This window comes from Spermophilus citellus, assembly GCF_964194105.1.
Source record: "Spermophilus citellus genome assembly, chromosome: 4".
NCBI classification, from domain to species: Eukaryota; Metazoa; Chordata; class Mammalia; order Rodentia; family Sciuridae; genus Spermophilus; species Spermophilus citellus.
This window is the reverse complement of record NC_138185.1, coordinates 152,449,239-152,471,175: the sequence shown is the minus strand read 5'-3', so window position 1 is coordinate 152,471,175 and position 21,937 is coordinate 152,449,239. Positions and strand designations below refer to the sequence as shown.

At 34.3% G+C, this 21,937-nt stretch overlaps 1 protein-coding gene across 6 annotated transcripts in view; it reads right to left on the bottom strand.

Moving 5' to 3' along the window:
* TMEM260 (transmembrane protein 260) overlaps nt 1–21,937 on the bottom strand; it is a 68,972-nt gene that overhangs the window by 12,600 nt on the left and 34,435 nt on the right. For 4 of the 6 annotated variants that reach the window (XM_081288704.1, XM_081288703.1, XM_081288706.1 and 1 more), the window contains 7 exons: nt 21,739–21,853; nt 20,306–20,475; nt 18,023–18,194; nt 14,485–14,633; nt 5,649–5,825; nt 3,413–3,466; nt 1,667–1,757 (listed from right to left, as the gene is read on the bottom strand). In XM_081288704.1, coding sequence (XP_081144830.1) covers nt 1,667–1,757; nt 3,413–3,466; nt 5,649–5,825; nt 14,485–14,633; nt 18,023–18,194; nt 20,306–20,475; nt 21,739–21,853 — 928 coding nt within the window. Of the gene's footprint in view, nt 1–1,666; nt 1,758–3,412; nt 3,467–5,368; nt 5,479–5,648; nt 5,826–14,484; nt 14,634–18,022; nt 18,195–20,305; nt 20,476–21,738; nt 21,854–21,937 lie in introns of those variants that run through there. The other 2 variants (XR_014021320.1, XM_081288705.1) reach the window with 2 other exon arrangements.

The window sequence follows — 21,937 nt, the reverse complement described above, 5'->3', positions numbered from 1 at the left end:
TAGCATTTACTATTTACCATGTAAGGTAACATAGTCACAGGTTCTGGATATTTTTTGGGGGGGTGGATTACCAGGGGTGCTTCACCACTGAGCCACATCCCCAGTCCTTTTTACTTTATTATTTTAATTTTGAGACAAGGTTTCACGAAGTTGCTTAGGCTGGCCTTGAAGTTGTGATCCTCCTGTGTTAGCTTTCCGAGTTGCTGGGATTATAGTTGTGTGCCACCCTGCCTGCCTGTTTTTTATATTCTTGATGATTGCCATTCTGAGACATAGGAGATACCCATCTCAGGTAAAATGGACTCTCAATGTAGTTTTGATTTGCATTTCCCTGATGGCTAAAGATATTGAACTCCCCCCCGCCCCAGCCCAAATAATTACTGACTATTGGCCCTATCATTCCAGGTGTAGACAGTGTCAAGACTTTTATAAAGAGGATAACCTGTCAGAAGTTTTTTTTTTTTTTTTTAATGAAGCCATTATAATAGTTTCCTATTGCTGCAATAACAACTTATGAACACAGTAACTTAAAACACATATTTGTTATCTTGCACTTCTGGTGGTGAGAAGCTGTAAAATCAGCAGGGTTGAATTTCTTCTGGAGGACCTAGTGAGGGATCTGTTTCCCTACATTTTCCAACTTCCAGAGGCATTCTACACTTTTTTTTATTATTATTATTTTTTAAATATACGACAACAGTGGAATGCATTACAATTCTTATTATACATATAGAGCACAATTTTTCATACCTCTGAATATGAAGTATGTTTACATGAATTTATGCCATTTATACATGTACTTTTTTGCATTAAAATTCTTAATACATATATGTACTACAATTTTTCATATCTCTGTTTGTATATAAGGTATATTGATACCCAATTCAAGTCTTCATACATGTACTTTGTATAATGATGACCATCATATTCCACCATCCTTGCTAATCTCCTTCCCCCTCCGTTTCCCTCCCATCCCTCTGTTAATCTGCAGCCCCTTCCTCCATCTTCAGGGCCAGTGGTGTAGCGTCTTCAAATCTCTCCCTCTGTGATCTCTGCTTCTGCGTTGCATCTCCTCTGACTCTGACCTTCCTGTCTCCTTTTTATAAGACCCCTGTGATCATATCAGGCCTACCTGAATAATTCAAGATAATCTTCCATCTCAAGACCCTTAACTTAAGTCTCATCTACAAAGTCTCTTTTACCATGTAAGGTAACATAGTCACAGGTTCTGGATATTAGGCTACAGACATCTTGGTGGGAGTATTTTGTCTACTCTCCATCATGAACATTGTTTATGATACAATTGAGTTATTTTCCCATATATGATGTTTTATAATGCCCAAATTAAAGTTCGAAACAAAAGAATACAAACTCTGTCATTGCTGGGCATGGTGGCACATGCCTGTAATCCCAGCCGTTTAAGAGGCTGAGACAGGAGGATTGATAGTTTAAGGCCAGCCTCAGCAACTTAATGAGACCGTAAGCAACTTAGTGAGACCCTGTCTCAAAATAAAAAATAAAAAGGGCTGGGGATGTGCTCAGAGGTAAAGCACTCATGGGTTCAATCCCCAGTACCAAAACAAACAAAAAACTCTGTTGTACATCCTCTCTCTATCCCAGTGACTGCCACCTTCCCACCAAATATCTCTACAAAATTTTCACATACCTTATATGCATGAGAGTAGAGCTGAGCTTTCACCTTTGAAGGCATATCAGTAGTTTCTGCCAGGCTGAAGATGAAGAATGGTGTTTTCATCCTGGGGTGGGAATGGGAACCTTTATTAAAATCATACCATCAATTTCATATTCAGGGCTAAATCTTCCAAGCTTTCCACTGGTATGGAATATACAAAACACTTTACTGTGCTATTTTTCATTCTTTCATGTTCACGGAAGTTTACTCTGAATCTATAGCAACAGCCCCTTCCCCAAAGTGCTGCACTTATTACCAAATCTTTCAGAAAAAAGTCTACGTTAATCATTGCTATTACATCTGGTCTCCTTCAGATGAACATTATTCTTAAGCAAGAACAGCTGGAAAGAGGGGAGACTTGGCTGGATTATCAGCACATTCCTGAAAGTGCTTATCATGGCAGCTTACTGTGTGTGTGACCTGGTCTTCAAAGGTGGCTAGATTCTTTGACCACATAAACTCATCCAAGTTGTATTTAGCACACTAATTAAATCAATGCCTACCTGAGTAATGACAGCTTTCTTCTTTTATGTGATATCTCCCTAGTTTTCCCACAGTTAGTCACAGAAATGTGCATACAATGTATCTTTTACCAGGGATTTAAAGCAAGCGTTTGTCCTTATAACTAAGCTGATAAGTTGATATGTGCTGTTTTCTGACTTTTTCAAAACTATTATTTATAAACTATGGTATATTTATTTTTATAATCATTATCTTACAGTTGTATTTCTTGACTCCTCCTCTTCCTCCCCCCGCTCTTCTTCAGATTTACCCCAGGGGTGCTTTTACCACTGAGATAGGGTCTCACTAAGTTGCCCAAACCTCAAATTTGTGATCATCCTTCTTTAGTCTCCCAGGGAGCTTGTGTCACAGGTGTGCACCACTGTGCCCAGCTTCTTAGCATCGTTTTAACCACATGTAAACCATAACTCAATTCCAAGTGCACAGTCTCTGGTATACACTTTTGCAGAAGAAGCAGCCAATAGGAGCAAGCCACCCCTGTGTATTAGTTAAGACCTTTACATTAATATTTCGGTCAAAGTTTGCTCATGTTAGTTGTTTTGATTATTTAAAAATAATGACAGGGACCAGGAAAAGCAGTAACATCACTATGAAGTGTTCCATACAGAAGAATGTAATCTCTCTCTGAACAACAGGAAAGTACAGCATTTATCATATTAATCTCTTTTAGCATGTTGGTTCATTCCATCAGACTATGATTTCCATGAGGGTAGAAACTGTGTCATATTCATATGTATAGCTTTGATGCCTGGAACAGTGCCTGGCTTCTAGTAAGTATTAAGTAAGTGCTTAATTAACTGGCACATTACAAATAGAGGCAAGGTTGCGATGGTCAACTTCCACTCAATCTCATTCACTTTGGTTTAGTTGAAAGGAGAGCATGGGAGTTAAGACTGTTCTAGAGTCAAAGTCCAGGCTCCATCATTAATAGCCTAGTGGCTTTGGGCATGTACACTTTCTTCCAGTTTGTTGTTTTATAAAGTGGTGATATTAATAACAACTTCATACATTATGAGGATGAGAATAGATTAATTGTATTAGCTCAAAAAAACATTTGTACAATGCCTTAAACCAAATAGTTGCTCATAAATATTGTTTTTAGTACCACTCACCCCTGTTCCCAAAGTAAAAATTGCCATAGGCTACTTCTCTGCTACATTAAAAACAGACTGCAAACACAAAAATGTAATTAATCACCTTGCTTGCCACATCTCTTCATTGGCCACAGATTCCCAAGAAGATGGATCAAACCTGCAGTTATAAGAAACAATAATATCTTTCTGTCAACTACATTTATTGCTATAGACATGAAATGACTGTTTTAAAATCTTATAAGACCACTAAAACAGTCTGAATCTTTCTTTCTTTCTTTTTCTTTTTTTGGAGGGGGTACTGGGAAACCCAAGGGCTCTTTACCACTGAGCTACATCCCCAACCCTTTTTATTTTAATTTTGAGACAAGGTCTTGCTAAATTGCTTTGGGCCTTGCTATCTTGCCTTAGCCTCCCAAGTTGCTGAAATTACAGGTGTGTGCTACCACACCTGGCAAATAGGCTGGATCTTTAAGAACTAATAATGACCAAACTAATAAATTTATTCTCCTAAAAAGAAGTTCAGTTAAGGAATTACAGGTTTTGATAAATGTGTCCTTAATCAATGTGAGCTCTAGTGCCTCAAGGGAGCAAACAAAGACATTTGGGGGACCAGCTATTATTAAGAGCTGTTAAACGGCAACAGTTAGAGGTGAGGTGTGGGCCATGTTCTAGACAGAGTGAAGACTCCAGGAGCTGTGAAACAAGGGAATAATCATGAAGAGGGGAACTCCTGGCTTGGATACATCATTACTAGGACTATTTTGCCATACAAAGAACTCTAGCCAAAATATTTATTGATTTTTCTCCATTAAAATTTCTTTTATTGTGTATTTTGATAGAATGGAGACAATGAATAATGCTATGCACACATATTATTGTCCACAATCTGAAGAATACGTTATTTCTAACTTTTTCTTATAAAGGCCACAGAGTGCTTTGTTTTAATACTAGTTATCAAGCTCTGGATGTTAATGTAACAATGTGGTCTGTTTGCTTATGTTGATTCAAAAAACTTTTATAACATTTGTTCATATGAACTTGTCTTTTGATTTTCAATTTTAAGCCGGTTAGATAATTTTTAAGTAATTCATAATTTTTAAAATAGGTAGAGGAGTAGGAAGGATTGTAAATTAGTACAATCACTATGGGAATCAGCACGAAAGTTCCTCAAAAGACTAGGAATAGAACCACCATACGATGCAGTTATCCTACTCCTCAGTATTGATCCTAAAGAATTAAAGTCAGCATACTATAATGATACATGGACACCCATGTTTATAGCAGCACAATTCACAAAAGCCAAACTATGGAACTGGCCTAAGTACCATTAATAGATAAAGAAAATTTATATTTATATTCAGCCAAAAAGAAAAATAAAATTATGATATTTGCAGAAAAATGAATAGAAATTGAGAACATTATGCTAAATGAATTAAGTCAAACTCCAAAGGTCAAGGGTCATGTTTTCTTTCATATGTGGAAGCTAGAGAGGATAAAGGAAAAGAAAGGTGGAGGGATCTCATGAAAATCAAAGATTATCAGCAGATGACATACTGAGGAAGGATATTCACCTTATAATATAAATATAAACAAACCCCACCATTATGTATAATTATAAAAAATAAGAAAATAATTTTAAAAATAAGAAAAAATGCAAATAGGTAGTGGAAACAATTCTTTAGACAGTGACCCATTTTCCATATGGGAGACAGTCAACTCTATGTAGAAATGCTTAAAGGAAGACTAATAGTAATACCCCAAACAACATAAACAGGTTGATGCCAAATAGCTGGAAAAAAATTTAAAAAGTACTCAAATTTGGTCTTCTGTACAAAAAAATTATCTGCATTTTTTGTTGTTGTGCTGTGGATTGAACCCAGGACCCTGCACATGGTAGAAAAGTACTGTACCACTGAGATACTTGTGCAGCCCATATCTGCCATTCTTGAAAAAAAAAAATGACAAGTTCATGCATGTGGAAACTATCATGGGCAGCAGAGTGCCTCTGAAAGTTCAAGTGCTGTTAATGAGCCCCTTTTATTTTAGGATAATGAGATACCGGGTACGGGGTGGATAATACAGCGTTGAAAGGCCTGGAAGCTGCAGATGCCATACGTCTAACTCTTGTGGTACCCACTCAATCTCCTTTTCCCTCTATGTCCCATCATTCTGTTAATAGGAAGTCAAGAGAGAGATGTTTTCTGATACATTGTGGGAAGCAAATAATTTTGAAAATAAAAAACAACAACAACAAAAAATTAAAAGACAACTGAAAGTGTGTATTTTTTTAGACACACAAAACTGTCATATTCTGCTTAAAATACAACTGCTTTTCATACCTTCCATATTCTTCAGTCCAGTTGTAGATATTTCTTGTGAGTTTAATCCATTCCTCAGGGTTGAATACAATCTCTGAAGGAACTAATTTGTCACAAGACCCCCAAGGCCAAAGTGAATAGTTCTTTTTCCAGGTTGAGTCACCTTCATGAATTCCTATGCAAACAAATGTTTCTTTTCTATTGAAAAGAGAAAAATAGGTGAGGTAGTTTTAACTTAAGATTCTAAATGGTAAATATAATCTATCAAATGTCACTTTAGATGCCTTAAACCTTGGTTACCAATAAGCTATCTGTAAAGATGTGGTTTATTTAAATATTTCACTAATACATTGAAATCTATCTTAGTGTAAAAATAATGGGATTTTTTTTTTTTTGAGTGGGAGCAAACAGACCTAGATGAAAAAAATCTTCCTGTCTATAACATTATATCACATGGGGACAAGTATGATTTTTAAAAAACTGCTGTGGTATTGTCTCATGTGTAAACATGTTTTCTTTAATATCTCCTTTTATTTTACAGGCAGAAATACAAATCTTCCTTTGTATCCCTACTTAGTCCTAGTCGTTCTTTCCTTAAATTCCCATTATACTTTTGAAAAAAAAATTATCTTTTTTGTTATTATTATATTCAACTTATTATTTGCATTTGTAAATCTCCCTGAATAGCTCCCTGAAGTAACTCTGAATCCCACACAGCATGACACATACCTAATATATAATAAATATTTGCTGGATAAAATTAATTAGAATAACTATTAGGAACCTCAGTTCCTGAAAAAATCAGTAATAAAAATGGTTAAAATAAGCTTTGTTCAGGAAAAATGATAACTAATTATCTTCCAATTTGTTGTTTATGTCTTAATAGATATTATTAAGTAAGAAAGAAAAAGGAACATATTAGGGGAAACTGGTGAAAAGTTAAAAAGTAAAAACAAAAAAAAATTGAAACAAGAGACCTCCAGCTTAGATTTTAGATTTATTTTTTTTGTATTGGCAATTAAACCCAGGGGCATTTCACCACTGACCCATATCTCCAGCCCTTTTTATTTTTTATTTTGAGACAGGGTCTTGCTAAGTTGCTGGGGATGGCTAGATTTTAGATTTTTGGGGGGTATCATTTACTGCCTCTAGGATTTGGGGAAAATTAACTACCTGTGCGTAGTCTCCTCACCTGTGAAATAGGTCTGATAACTGTCTTTGATGGTTTTCAAAAATTAAATGAAATATCTGATTTAAAGTACATTCTTAAAACATAATAGAGTTCAGTTTTGAGGAAGGTGGAGTGAGTTCACTTGTCTCGCCATCTGCACTCAACTATGGCTCCTGGACATAATACATGGAGCAGGTATCTGAGGACTCCAAAAGAGAAAGGATAAAAAGAAGTCTGGGGAAAAGACCAGAATTCAAAGTTCTATCAAATCAGCAGTGAACTTATCATTTGTCTCCCTGCAGTACTTCTAGGAATGTACTCAAAGAAAGCTCCAATCCAGCAGTATATATGAAGACACAAAGAAATCCAAGAAAAAAAAGCCTTTTATTTCTGGCCTAAAGAACAAGAAAGTGGACTCTTACAGTTTGGAGAGAGTGGAGAAAACCCCCTGGATCTTCCCCCTCCTTTCCTTCTCAGACACCAAGAAACACTTAGGCAGCAGTAGAGTCAGCACCACAGTTATGGTAGTGGCAGTTGGGCAGAAGCCTAAAACTCTGAGGGAGAAGAACCCTTCCTTCTCTCTTAGCAGAGGAGCTGTGGTTCCAAGAGTAAAGGGCCAATCCCCATTGCCTTTTGTATGTCCTTCTGCAGCTTGACCCCAGATGCAGGCAGTTACAGGAAGTACATGGCAAAAGATAGAAATTAAAACCCCAGCTTTCTGGATAGAGAACCAGGAAGGGAAGGCCTTAGGGAGCTGGAAAGTACTGGGATGACCAGTCCTTTGGGGCAGAAATCAAGACAGCCAATTCCATAAACTTGTGTATGGACTCCTGGCTTGGAGATAAGAATACGTGGATCTGACCCTAAACAGAGTTTGCAAAATTAACCATAGGACAGTCGATCACCCAGATCTCAGATTAGACATTTGGTAGCACTCACATGGGATTGATCCAAATGTTACTGCAACTGTTTTAAAAATAGAACTGGAATTGGAACCACAGCTCACAGAAAGTAGGCCAGAACTTGCAGCCAGAAATTAATTTGGCCAAAGATCTGTTAAAAAAAAAAAAAAAAAGACACTGTTTTGGGATTAAATAAGGACCAATATTCAAAATGTCTAGGATGTAATCCAAAAGTACTCAGAATGTTAAGAACCAGAAAAATCTCAACTCACAAGGGAAAAGACAATCAACAGTTTCCAATTTCAAGGTGACTCAGATGCTAGCATAGACACACAAAGACTTTTTAAAAGCTATGATAATCATGCACCAAGAAGTAAGGGCAAATACTCTTGAAATTAGTGAGAAGATAGGGCATCTCAACAAAGAAAAGGAAGATATAAAGGGGAACCCAATAGAATTTACACACCTGAAAACTACAATCACTGAAATTAAAAATTAACTGGGTGGGCTTAATATGAATTCAGGGAAAGAGTACGTCAAAAAGAGACAGACTGAAGAAAATGTAGAGTCCCAGGCATCTAAGTTTAGGTCATTAGTTTCAGAAGAGAAACTATGTGGAACAGAAAAAAATATTTAAAGAAATGATGTCTGAGAAATTCACAATTTTACATATTCAAGAAACTCTGCAAAACCCCAAACAGGTTTGGCTCAAAGAAATCCGCACCTAGATTCCTCATAATCGAACCATTGAAAACTAAAGACAAATAAAAAGTCTTGAAAACAGCCAGAGGGAGAGAACATATTTCTGCTGTGGATTTCTCATCAGAAGATACATAGGTCAAAAGGATGTAAAATAACATTTTTCAAGTGCGGGGAAAAAATATTTATCTACACAAAATCCTGTATCCACAAACAAGCTTAAGAAAATGAAGGTGAAACAAAACATTTTTGGATGATAGAAAATTAAGAGGACCCACTGCTAACAGTTCTTCTCTAAAAGAAATGTTACAGGGGGCTGGGGCTATAGCTCAGTGGTAGAGCATTCACCTTGCATGTGGAAGGCACTGGGTTCAATCCTCAGCACCACATAAAAATGAAATAAAGGCATTGAGTCCATCTACAACTAAAAAAATATTTTTTAAAAAAAGGGGTTGAAGTTGTGGCTCAGTGGTAGAGCGCTTGCCTAGCATGTGTGAGACACTGGGTTCAATTCTCAGCACCACATATAAATTAATAAATAAAAAAAGGTCCATCAACAAATGAAAAAAAATATTACAGGAATATATTCAGAAAAGAGGGAAATGATACAATAGGGAAACATCTAAATACTGGATTAAAGGAAGAAAAACAGACTTGGTAAATACCTAGATAAATATTGTGTTTTTTCTTTTAAGATATTTAATATGTGTCTAAAAATTTGAAAACTAAAATTAGCACATACATGATATAATGTATGTAACAACACAATCAAAAGTGGGGAGATTAAAGGAATTTAATCCTTTCTGAAATCATTGAATTGCAATAACACCTTTCTTGTTATCTACCAAAAAAAATTCCTTCTGGGTTTTTTGATTGGTTTTAATCATTAATCAATTATCTTTTTTAAAAAAATATTTTATTAGTTGTTGATGGACCTTTATTTATTTATATGTGGTGCTGAGAATTGAACCCAATGAGTCACACATGCTAGCCAATGCTCTACCACTCAGCCACAACCCAAGCCCCATTAATCATTTATCTTTAATCAAGATTTCTACATTCCATTTGAAGTACTAAAATAAACATCTTTAATAGATTAAAAAATTATGTATCTATACTATAATTTCAAGAGCAAGCAGGACTTAAAATGCAAAACAACCAAACAGACAAACAAAAAAAACCCAAATCTTCACCAAGACACATAGTAAAAATGATACAGTAAAATTCTCAATAAAAAATTTGAAATGGGCACAGTGGCACATTCCTATAATTCCAGTGGCTCAGGAGGCTGAGGCAGGAAGATTGTAAGTACAAAGCCAGTGCCAACAATTTAGTAAGACCTTATCTCAAAATAAAAAAGCATATAAAAAGGGGGGAAGTGGGGATGTGACTCAGTGGTTAAGCACCCCTGGGTTCAATCCCCAGTACCAAAAAAAAAAAATAAATAAATAAATAAAATAAAATAAAGGAATTATAGAAAAAAATCAATACAAAAGAAGGAAGAAAAGTGGAAACAGTGAAATGAAAAATAAGGAACACACTTAAGCAAATAACAAAAAAGTAGACATACATCTAAACATTAAATGCAAATGGTTTAAATAAACTAGGTAAAAAACAGATTTATAATAAAACAAGATCCAAACATATGCTATCTACAAGAGCCATTTTAAATATGATATAGTTTGGTTAAAAGCAAAAGGATGAGAAACACTAATCAAATTAAAACCAACCAAAAATTCCAGAAGGATTTTTTTTTTTTTTTTTTTTTTTGGTAAATAACAAGAAAGGTGTTATTGCAGGAGCTGAAAAATAAGCCAATCCCAAAAACCCAAAGGCCCAAAGTTCTCTCTGATAAGTAGATGCTGATCTATAAGTGTGTGTGTGAGGGGGGGCATGGGAAGAATGGAGGAACTTTGGGGAAAGGGGAGGGAGAGAAAGGGAGGGGACATGGGCGCAGGAAAGATGGTAGAATAAGACAGACATCATTACCATAGGTATGTGTATGACTACATATTTGGTGCGATGCTACATCGTGTACAACCGGAGAAATGAAAAGTTGTGTGCCATCTGTGTACAATGAATCAAAATGCATTTTGCTGTCAAATATACCTAATTGGAATAAATACATAAAAACAATGAAAAAAATAAAATATAAATCAAAAAACAAACAAAAAAAAGAAAGATGTTATTGCAATTCAATGATTTCAGAAAGGACAATCTTTTCAACAAAGAGTGTGAGGAAAATTTGGCATCTCATATGCAAAAACAAAACTATAAAACTTAGAAGAAAACATGAGAAAATCTTCATGACTTGGCATTAGCAAAGAATTCTTAGCAACAACTCCAAAAGTATAATTCATAAAAGAAAAATAATTGGGGATTTCATTGAAATAAAAAAAAAACTTTATCTCCACAAGAGATATTTTTAAGATAATAAGACACAAATGGAGAAAATGTAAATGTTTAACAATTACATATCGACAAAGGATTCATATCTAGAACATATAAAAAAATTTTAAAACTCAAAAGGAAACAAATCGCTTAATTCTACTCCTAGGTATGAAAACATATTCATACAGAAACTTAAGCATAAATGTTTATAGCAGCTCTATCTGTAAATGCCACAAACTGGAAACAACACAAATGTTTTCAACAGGAGAGAGGCTAAACAAATTGTGGTACATCCATATAATAGAATATTACTCAGCAACAAAATGTAATGAACTAGTATATAAAACTTGGGTGGATTTCAAAGGCACAAGTTGAGTAAAATACGCCATTATCAAAAGATTACATTCTTTATGATTCCATTTATATAACATTCTAGAAAAGGTAAAACTACAATAATGAAGAATAATGAAGAACAGATCAGTGGAGGATAAGGTTAGGGCTCTGATGATAGTATGGATACACAAGAGTAGCACAAAGAGAGCTTGAGGGGCAACAGACTTGTATTCTGACTGTTGTGATCTCATAAATGTATACATGTATTAAAATTCATAGAACTGCATGCCCCCCCAAAAAAAAAGAGGGAAAAAAATTACTGTATAATTAAACATAAAATAATAGTTGCTAACTAAATTTTAGCTTCTTTCTTTTTTGGTGGGGGTGTTACCAGGGATTGAATTCAGGGGCACTCAACCACTGAGCCACATCCCCAGCCCTATTTTGTATTTTATTTAGAGACAGGATCTCACTGAGTTGCTTAGCCCCTCCCTGTTGCTGAGGCTGGCTCTGAACTCGCAGTCCTCCTGTCTCAGCCTCCCTAGCTTCTGGGATTACAGACATGTGTCACTGTGCCTGGGGATTAGCTTCTTTCTTTTTAAAAGTACTCATTTTTAAAGAGCTTTCATGTGATGGTCCAACATTTTGGGGGAGGAAATCCCTATTAAGTGTTTTTAAGTCATTCATGTCCTTACACTTAGTAATTTTACTTCTGAATGAAATACTAATATTCTAATTAATGTTAATATTAGTAATAGTATAATTACTATTATTTTTTACTAATTTTGATTATTCTACCCTAATAAATTCTACCTGTCCACAAAAAATTACATGTACAAGGGCTTTTGTTGTAACTTATTACTTTAGATACAATGTTAATATCTACTAAGATTTGCATTAACCTATTATTATTAAATCATAGTATATGTATCTACTAAAAATATTTATAAAGAGTTTATTTTATTTTTTTAGCAATAAAATATCTTTATTACATTTGATGCTATTAAATACACATTTTTTTTAATGTTCTTTGTAAAAAAAAAAAGTGAAGTATTCAGGAATCACTTCTACATACTGCATAGAACTATTGTCTTGAGGAGAAGCACTTGTATGGTTGTGTTGTGAGCTGAAATAGTAACTTTTTCCATGAAAAAAAGTTTTTGCTTGAAAAAAATTACTAGCAGAGAAAATATAGCTTTTAAAGTTTTGGAATTTGATAGATTTTTTTTTTAAGCAAATGAACAATATGGAAGAGTTTATAAAAACATAAGAAAATGTTCTTATGACATTGAAGGAAAAAACAGGACTATATTTTACACTATGCTTTCAACTTTGTAAAAAATATGCATTTTTTTACATTAATTGTTTCTGAATGATAGGACCACTCTTAATTTTTAAAAATTAATTTATTATTTAGCTGGGGATTTGGCTCAGTTGGTAGAGTGCTTGCCTCGCATGCACAAAGTCCTAGGTTCAATTCCCAGCACCACCCAAAAAAAAAAAAAAAAAACCTTTATTAGAGACACACTCTTTGCAGTAGTAAAAAATTAAAACTTGAATTATTATTCTATAATGAACACATACTACTTTTTAAATCACATATTATTTTTAAAGCAGACAATAAATGTGATTTTCGTTAGTAAAAAATATTGACAAAACATTATGGGTCAGAATGCTTATTACCATGTTAATAGTAGCAAAAGTCTAGAAACAACAAAAGTTTATAAAAGAAAATAGTATGTTAAATTATCATGAATCCTATGGAAAATGATGGTAACAAAGACATTTTATTGATCACATGGGAAATGCACATGATATGTTGTCAGGAAAAAATAACTGGACAGAAAATGAGATATTCCTGCTATATAAAATATAGTATATGTCTATGTGTATATATGTACATAAATAAATAATTTGTTAATGGAATCAAAAAACAGCTTATCAAAATGTTAACAGTAGTCAAGCACAATGGCACATGTCTAGAATCCCAACTACTCCATAAGCTGAGGCAGGAAGTCTTGACAGCTTAGTAAGACTCTTGATCAAAATGAAAAAATAAAAAGGGCTGGAGATGTAGTTCAGTGGCAGAGTGCCCCTGTGTTCAATCCCCAGTGCTGATAGAAAAAAAAAAAATACCCCTTGAAAGACATACCAACTGCTATTTAATTAAACAAAAGCTGAATGAATGCTCCTAGATGGAATTAATGGATTCCTCATCTATGAAGCCAGAACACTCAGCTTTTCAAGTCAGTTAAGTCAGCTATTTAGTAGATACATATCAAGCATTTATTCTGACACTTTACAAAGCATTGCTAGGGTAGACTTTATCATATTCTATGTATATAAACAACTAGTTACAGTCATAACTATGTATATATACAACTAGATTGTGGTCTACATGGACTTGGAACTGAGTCTCATTCATCTTTATATATTGCTAGGGCCTAACTCAAGCTGCCACATAGTAAATTTTGTGAGGTTGGATTAAACAAAATTCACAAAAATGCCAATTTGGAGATGTTAATAGTTCTTTATATTTTATTCTAGAATGAAATAATTAAATGTTGCTCTCACAGCACATTTATACCTATTACCTTTATATTACTCCACGAGCCACCATAAACACAGGCTTTGAACACTGAAAATACCATACTATTATATTCTTAGCAAGGGATAATTTAACTCTGGAATTTATAAAGATTTTCTAAAGTCCTCTATAAGAAAAAAAAAGTCATGAAATAAATTTTTCTTCTTCAAGCTCTGGACAATCTGAAGTATTTAACAGACAGCAGAAATATTCAACAATATACTACTGAAGAAGTACTTTATTCTTGACCTTAAGTATGAATAATTTTATGTTCTCAGGTATAAAATTCACAATTCTCATATTTTATCTCAGCTAGTGTAAACTGTAGGTGCTTTTCTTATTTATAAAACTGTCTTATCCTTTATTAAAAAAGTCCTTAAGCTATTTTCATATAGTGATTATTCTGAAGAAAATTTGCTTTACACTTAAAAGGGGGCCATAGTGTTGATCAGGAGGAAAACTATAATTGCTTGCGATCCACCTGCAATGATTTCAAGTAGGCAGGCACATCTCCAATTTCTCTGAATTGTACTAAGATCTTATTTGCTGTTCTTGCTAATCTGTCTTTATTTTTCCTTTGCCCAGAACAATAACATTTATTTTTGCCTGGCCTCATTTATGCACAGATATTCAATTTAATTACAAAGATAATCTCATCGGTGACAGGGAAATAGGTATAGAAAATTGGTCTTTTGGATGAGGCACAGCTGCACAGAAATAATTTTAGAAAAGCTTAAGATTTTAGTAAAGCTATTATATGAAAAGAATGCTTACTGTTTATTTATTTCAAGAAAATGATAAAGATTAAATGTGACCATTCCACTGGGTAATATTCCTTGCACAGGATTCCACCGGTTCCCAGGAAAATGAACACCTGGTAAATGCTTTGCCATTTTCGGTAAATACCACTCATAAGTCATCATCTGCCAGAAAAATAACATATGATGCCATACTTTTAGTACATCTCTTTAAAAGAACCAAGTTTAGCCAATGAAAAGTTTCTAAAATGTGAATATACTATCATTCAATAATTGAAAAATACATTTAGGAATAATCAAGGGTATAGCTACAATTTTAAAAATGACTTAAACCTTTGATTTTTAGGCCTTAAGACATGACTATAATAGGTAACATCAATGCTCAGTTTTATTTTCAATTCCATGCATTTTGTTTTGTGGGCCTGGGAGTTGAACCCAGTGGTGTTCTCTCACGGAGCTACATTCTCAATTCTTTTTATTTTGATTTTGAGACAGAGTCTCACTAAGTTGCTCAGGCTAGTCTTAAACTTGTGATCCTCCTCCTACCTCAGCCTCCTGAGGAGCTGGGATTACAGGTGTGAGCCACTGCGCCCTTCTAACCTCCATGTGTTTGATGACCCAGGTGGCTTTTCCCCATTTTTATTCTACCTAAAGAATGTGTACTCAGCTCTCAGAACCAGTATAATTATTACTTCCTCTGTGATGCCCTCCCCAGTCTCCACAGCCAGAATGACATGCAGAGGTAGCACTTTGTACCTACCTCTAGTACAGCTCTAGGCCTATTCCTCACTAGACTGTGAGCTCCTAGGGGAAGGGACTGTATCTTTTCACTTTTGTACACCTAGCACATTGCCTGGCACAGAACAGTTCTCAAATTACGCTTGCTGAAGTTGAAATTTCTTTGATGGTCAGACTAGACAACCTATACAAAATACAGAAATGTATCATTACTCCATTCTTTCATTCATCCATTCAAAAAAATAAGTATTGCTCACCTATAATAAATAAGATATAAATCCTGCCCTTGAAAACCTCAATCATATGATAATCTAGGTCTCAAAGGGTTTTTAACCCTTTTGGCTGAATTTATTAGTATACAGAAATTAGTGTCAATACTTTAATGTTCTTTTGATTAAAATGAATTATTAATATTAGAAAAATCACTTTTATTAATTGTATAATTAATGTATAGTTAATTATATACTTTCATATGTTAGAGACCCTCTTTTTAAAGAAAAGATTCCTATTTGCACTTTCAAAGTTTTGTTTTTATATTAACATCTGAGCAACTGTGCTTATGCTTACTTAGATCATGTAAGTCATTTAACATGAAAATGACAAATTAATTTTTTTTTTTTTGGTACTGGGGATTGAACTCGGGGGCACTCGACCACTGAGCCACATCCCTAGTCCTATTTTTATTTTATTTAGAGAAAAGGTCTCACTGAGTGGCTTAACTCCTCACCATTGCTGAGGCTGGCTTTGAACTCGAGATCCTCCTGTCTTAGCTGTCTCAGCCACCAGAGCTGCTGGGATTACAGGTGTGCGACACCAGGCCTGGTGACAAATTACTTTTAATCTAAGTGAACACTATAAAACTCAACAAATAATGGATTGGAATTTTTTGCTCAAGGCTTTCAGTTTTAGATAATGCTAACATTAACCAAATACCCTGTTTGCATTATGACCTTCATGCTTCTTATTTAATTTCCACAATAACCTTCTTTTACAGAAACAATTGCATCAGACCCTGTTGATTGCACATTTAACAGCTATTGTCTTCTTGCTTGCTAAAGTAACTTTGATTTTGGTCAGGTATATCAGTCATTCACTTTACTAGTGAATATTTCAGGAGTGGGCATACGAGCCAGCTCTGGTGGAGGTCTGCTGGGAATTTCTAAGGCCTTGGAAAATTTCCAATAGAGAGGAGGGGGACAGGCCCAAACAGAAGTACCTTGCTTTGTTTTAGGTTGTGATGTTTGGAACCATGCATCCATGCCCCAGAATTCTGACATCATTGAGCTTCTTCTATCATCAATCCTAAAATCACCTATCTAAGACTACTTGTTATGTGAAATACAAACTCCATAGTTTAAGTTACTCTAAGGCATTCTTTTTTCATGCATTCAAAAGATCCTAGCTTATATAATAATAACTTCTATTTCATGCATAAAGGAAGAGAAGCTTTGAGAAGAAAATTGTTAGCCCCTGTCACATCTAGGAAATGATAGAATGAAAACCTGAATTTATGTCTTATACTCTTTGAAATCCATACTTCTTAACTATAGCTGCTGATCTCTCAAACAGTATTCATACATGCACACACATGCACATGCACACACAAGTGCTAGGAATTGAACTCAGGACCTCATACATGCTAAGCAGCACTTTACTGGGCTACAAATAATATTTGAAATCACAGCATAATAATATCATGTTATCAAAAAATAATCTACCACATTATTAATGAATAACCTAGCTTTTGTCAGAAGCTAGACTTGAGTTAGACTTAAGATTAAATTCATCAATATGTGTGTATAACATAAATGCAAAGTGCTTATAAAATATTTATAATCTGCAAATTTCCCTACAGAGTATTTGCAAATGTGTTGTTTTTCTCCAAAAATTCTAATTATTCTCTACTTCAACACAATTTATTAAAAGTATTGTGCCTAATAATTGCTCTATTGAACAATCATAATTATTCATTTGAGATTAAAAATTTCACTTTTCTTGATGACTACTCTAAAAGCACCAGATTTATTTCCTTTTAGATAATTATGGTCTAAATAATAAATATTGTAGGGTTTTTAAAAGTATTTTTTATATTCCTAATTATAGATGGATACAATACTTTTATTTTACTTATTTATTTTTATGTGGTGTTGAGGATTGAATCCAGAGCCTCATACGTGTTAGGCAAGTGCTCTGTCACTGAGCTACAACTCCAGCCCCAAATGTTGTGTTTTAAATATGGTTCTTCATTTCCAGAAAATTGTTTTAATTGCCATCAAAATTTTTACAAGTCCCCTCCTAACATGTTTTTGTCCTAGGATCAGCAAAGATTATGCAAAATTTCCATAGCAGAGTTGTAGTTAATAGTTTTTATTTTGAGAAATTATTTGAGTTCACAACTCTGATGATCAAGTAGCTATTTTAACCACAGTATGATTTATTTTATATTCAATTTAATTTATTTTAATCCCTAGACCAGTAGACAGTATTACTTTAAATGGCTGAGTTGGCTAAATGATAAAAAACAACTTAACAATACATTTACAGTACAATAAACATTTTCATGGTTTATTACGTGAACTGGAGACCTAGCATATTATTTGAATCTAACATGAAATACGTAATTCTTAAAACATTCAGGTTAAATGAGAAAGAAGCAACTCAAACAATTTATGCTAACAATTAAAATAAACAAAAGAATGTGATATATAATCTACCTAAGAATGATTATAATCACTGTATCTATTTGGTATTTTAAAAATGATAATAAATGTTTTAAAATGATTGATAAATTCCAAATACATTTTACATATACTTACTTCCTGATCCACTAATGAAATATCTGGCCTCAATCCTTCGCAGTAATGCATATAACGGAGAGAATTGCCTGGCAAATCTCCTCTAAGTAAGATAATTGCATCATGTGGCATAGAATCTAGAAGGTTCTTTGCAAATTTATCGATCACAGTGTTGGTCCTTTGGTCACAAATGCTAAATAAAAAGATCAAAAATGTTAAAATAGCAATACTTTGCTATAATTTTAATAACATTGGGTTTATTTTCCACACCATTCTTTTCCTATCACAAATCTACATTTATTGTTTCAAACTATTTAATTTATATCCTATGAGAATTTGCATAATTAAAAAACACTATCATTTGATTTAAAAAAGGACCCAATTGTGCAACTGAAAAAACACTCGTCTACTACTTTACTTCTAGAATTTATAATCATTTCCATAAAAAGGGAATCAGTTAGTGCTCAAGAATAAGTCTTTTTCTTCCTAAAAGTAATCCGATTTCATATAACAAAAGTAAGGTTTCTGATTCCACTTGGAATTTAAGGTAATTTATGTTAATTTCATTTATGCCAAAGGAACTTTCAGAAATGCAAAAGGAAATCTGCCAATTTATGACATATATTTATAAGACATTTGTATGATTTTCTTGCATGCAGAGGTTGTTCCTTCCCACCATTTCCCTGTACCCCAGGCTTCCTGTGTTCCTTTCTCCACTGGAAGGTGAAAAATTACCACTGGAGAATAAGACCAAAGAGAAGGAGGGGAAGGAATAGTCTGTTGAGTTGTCTACTTTTCTCCTGACACTATTTGTTCTTACCAAGAACAGCAGTACAGTTCTTTTCAAGAATGAAGTAGACTTTCTAACTTCAAAGAAAAAGTACATGAATTTTGAGAACTTTCCATGAAAAGAGAGAAAGACTACAAGGGGCAGGGGAAGCATCAAAAGATGAGGCAAGCAATATCTTTCCTCTTATTATCAGGTCTATTACATTTTATGGAGCTTAGAAGCAATGCCTCAAGCTGAATCACAAGGTTAGTATCAAAAAGCAAACAAACCTTTCAAGGAACGGAATATTATCCCTGCCTCTGCAATCAGTGCAACAATTACTATTTCCTACTATGATTCCCTACTTTGCCAGGTGATGGCTCATACTTTTTCAACCAGCAAAGTTGCTATCTATTTCATTCCCATGGGTAAATAAAAAAATCAAAACAAGATAAACCACCTAACCTGTGCAAACACCTCTGGTGCTGACCCTGGAATGCTCTTGGTGACCCAAGCCAGGAGAAAATTGGAATTAAAAAACACTGGAGGCTGGTGAGCCCTCCTTGAGCTAGTGATGGAGCTATGTCTGGGTCATGCAGCCCCTTCCCAAGATGTCCTGAAGATGAAATGTTCCTAGCACAGGCTCTACCTGGGATTATAAAGAACATTGGTTTTGAAAGTTAAGTTAAAAGAGGAAATTTAACCTTTTTTTGTAGGGGGAGGTACTGGGTATTGAATAATTCAATGGGTGTTTTACCACTGATTTATAATCCCCACCCCTTTTTATTTTTAAATTTGAGACAGGGTCTCACTAAGATGTGTAGGGCCTTCCTAAATTGTTGAGGCTAACCTTAAACTTGCAATCCTCCTGTCTTAGACTCCCCAGTCACTGGAATCACAGGCATGCACCACCGTACCCAGAAGAAAACTGAATCCTTTAAATACAGTCAAATCTCACTATAACAAAATGCCAAGGGACTCTTTCTTCTACTTTTGTAATGTATCTAATACTGCTGGAAATAAATTAATTATCATCTAAGACTTTGACATCTTTTATGTTATACCGAGATCATTATAATCATTATTAAAAAGATATTGAAAATATATATGTACAATACTAATAATACATGAGTTAAAAACTTTCAGAAATTGATTTAAAAATAATTAATATTTTCTAATATAAAGTTGACTGGTAAAGGGCCAGTTATAATTCAAAAGACAAAAATCTTTGAAACATAAAGTAAATTATTTTAGGGTATACAAAAAGCCCCAAATCTCTTTATTCTCCACTTAAGTGGTATTTTAGATCATGTAATTTTATACATACTCCAGATTCTACAATCTCTGGTTCTGATTCAAAAAGCTTATTAATCCCCAAACATAAAATCTACTGCATTCAGACCAAGCTGCCTCACTTTGAATCTTAGAAACCAATAGAAGTTAAAAATAAATGCAAAATAGAATGTCCTAGAATGTAAAATATTCAAAATTCTCTGGCTCAAGTGCTACTTTTCATAAAAATAGCCATGGGTTACCTATAATTAGAATATATTTGGAAAACTACAAAAAGAGTTGCTGAAAGCCATTCCAGACACTGAAGCCCGTTGCTATTCAGCACTTGGTTAGTCTTAGACACAAGTGAAGCCAAACCGATGCCAGCGAGGACGGCCACCACTGCATTGCTTTGCATCCAAAATCGTTCCACCTGTGAAAGATAGGCAAACAGTAGGTCCACTTGACTAGTTCATACAATCAGTCAGGTACCTAAATATTTAAAAAATTTATATTGCTTACAACTAGTTGTATTGCCTCCTGTCATTTAGATCTTGTTAACTGACTTCCCCAATCCAACCTGAGGTCACTTAAATTTTCAATTTAGAACAGTTCTTCCTTCCCAGTTTGACATGTGTATCTCCCTTTTGGGATTCACACTTAATCTTAATACTGAACTCCAGTGATTATCTAGAGTGGGAGAGGTAGAGAAATGCTTCTGCTTTTCTCCTAATAATCCCTTCCTTATGCATAAGCTATATGAGTATAATAATCCTGGCCTCTCTCCTTACCCTCCCTTACTTTTTCCTATAGGAGGGTAGGAACTGAATTGATGGGGAGCTGAAACTGTTATTGGGACAACACAGTCCTGTGTTTTCCTCTCCCTCTTGGAAGTGAGCTGCCAAGAAGCACTTGTCCAGGACAGTCTATCTCTGTGCACAGTGGGTAGGAGTGAGGTGGGGTGAGGCCTGCCCCATAGTCACAGCACTACCTGGCCCTTCTGGCAGGATAAGGAAGTCCTCTTGTCCACACTTAGAAGTCACATTCTCCAATCTCAGCATTATCAGTAATAAATGTGATTCTCCTAACCGTTTACACTAATTTATTTTGTTCCCAAGTCTGATGATCAAGTAGGTTATTTTTTATTAGGCATCTTAAGCACATACACAAATGACTAGTTGGTTTCAGCTATCAAGAAAAGCTGTCCAAATTTATAGAGTTTCTATTATAAGAAGAAATACCCTAATCTCAGAGATGGCTGACAGGAAAACAGAAACATAGGTGCTCTTTTTACAGGCCTAGAACTTCCACGTAAGAAGTAAAGGGATATGTTGGCAACAGCCCCTCGTTGTAACCCATATTTATTTTGCTATTCTAAAAAGTATTCTAGATGAAATGCATATATTTGTAAGTGTATACACATATACACACATACACACGCACACACACAACTAACCTAAGTCTACCTTAGATTTATTTTCCTATTTAACTACTCTATTAACAAAATATGGCATTTTTTCCCTAAAAAGAGACCGTAATCTTAATGGGTCAATAATTTAACTTTTGATTTGTAAAAATGTATATATAATTTTTATTATTCCTGAAATAATTCATTCTTTTATAAAGTTCATAAGAGACATGTTTGCATGATCTTCACAAACTTTCTGATTAAAGGATGTATCTAAATAAAACTTACCACACCCATGAACAGTGGTTTTGAAATATCTAAATTTGCCCTCCAAGCGAAGAACAATGAATAAATGCAAAACATTCCAGTAAAAAGCCACACTAATGGTGAATTCTGTCTCTCCCTACAAAACGAATAAAAATATGTCCAAAATTATCTATATGTATGAATATCAATAATAACATTAAATAGCTTTAAACTATAGAAA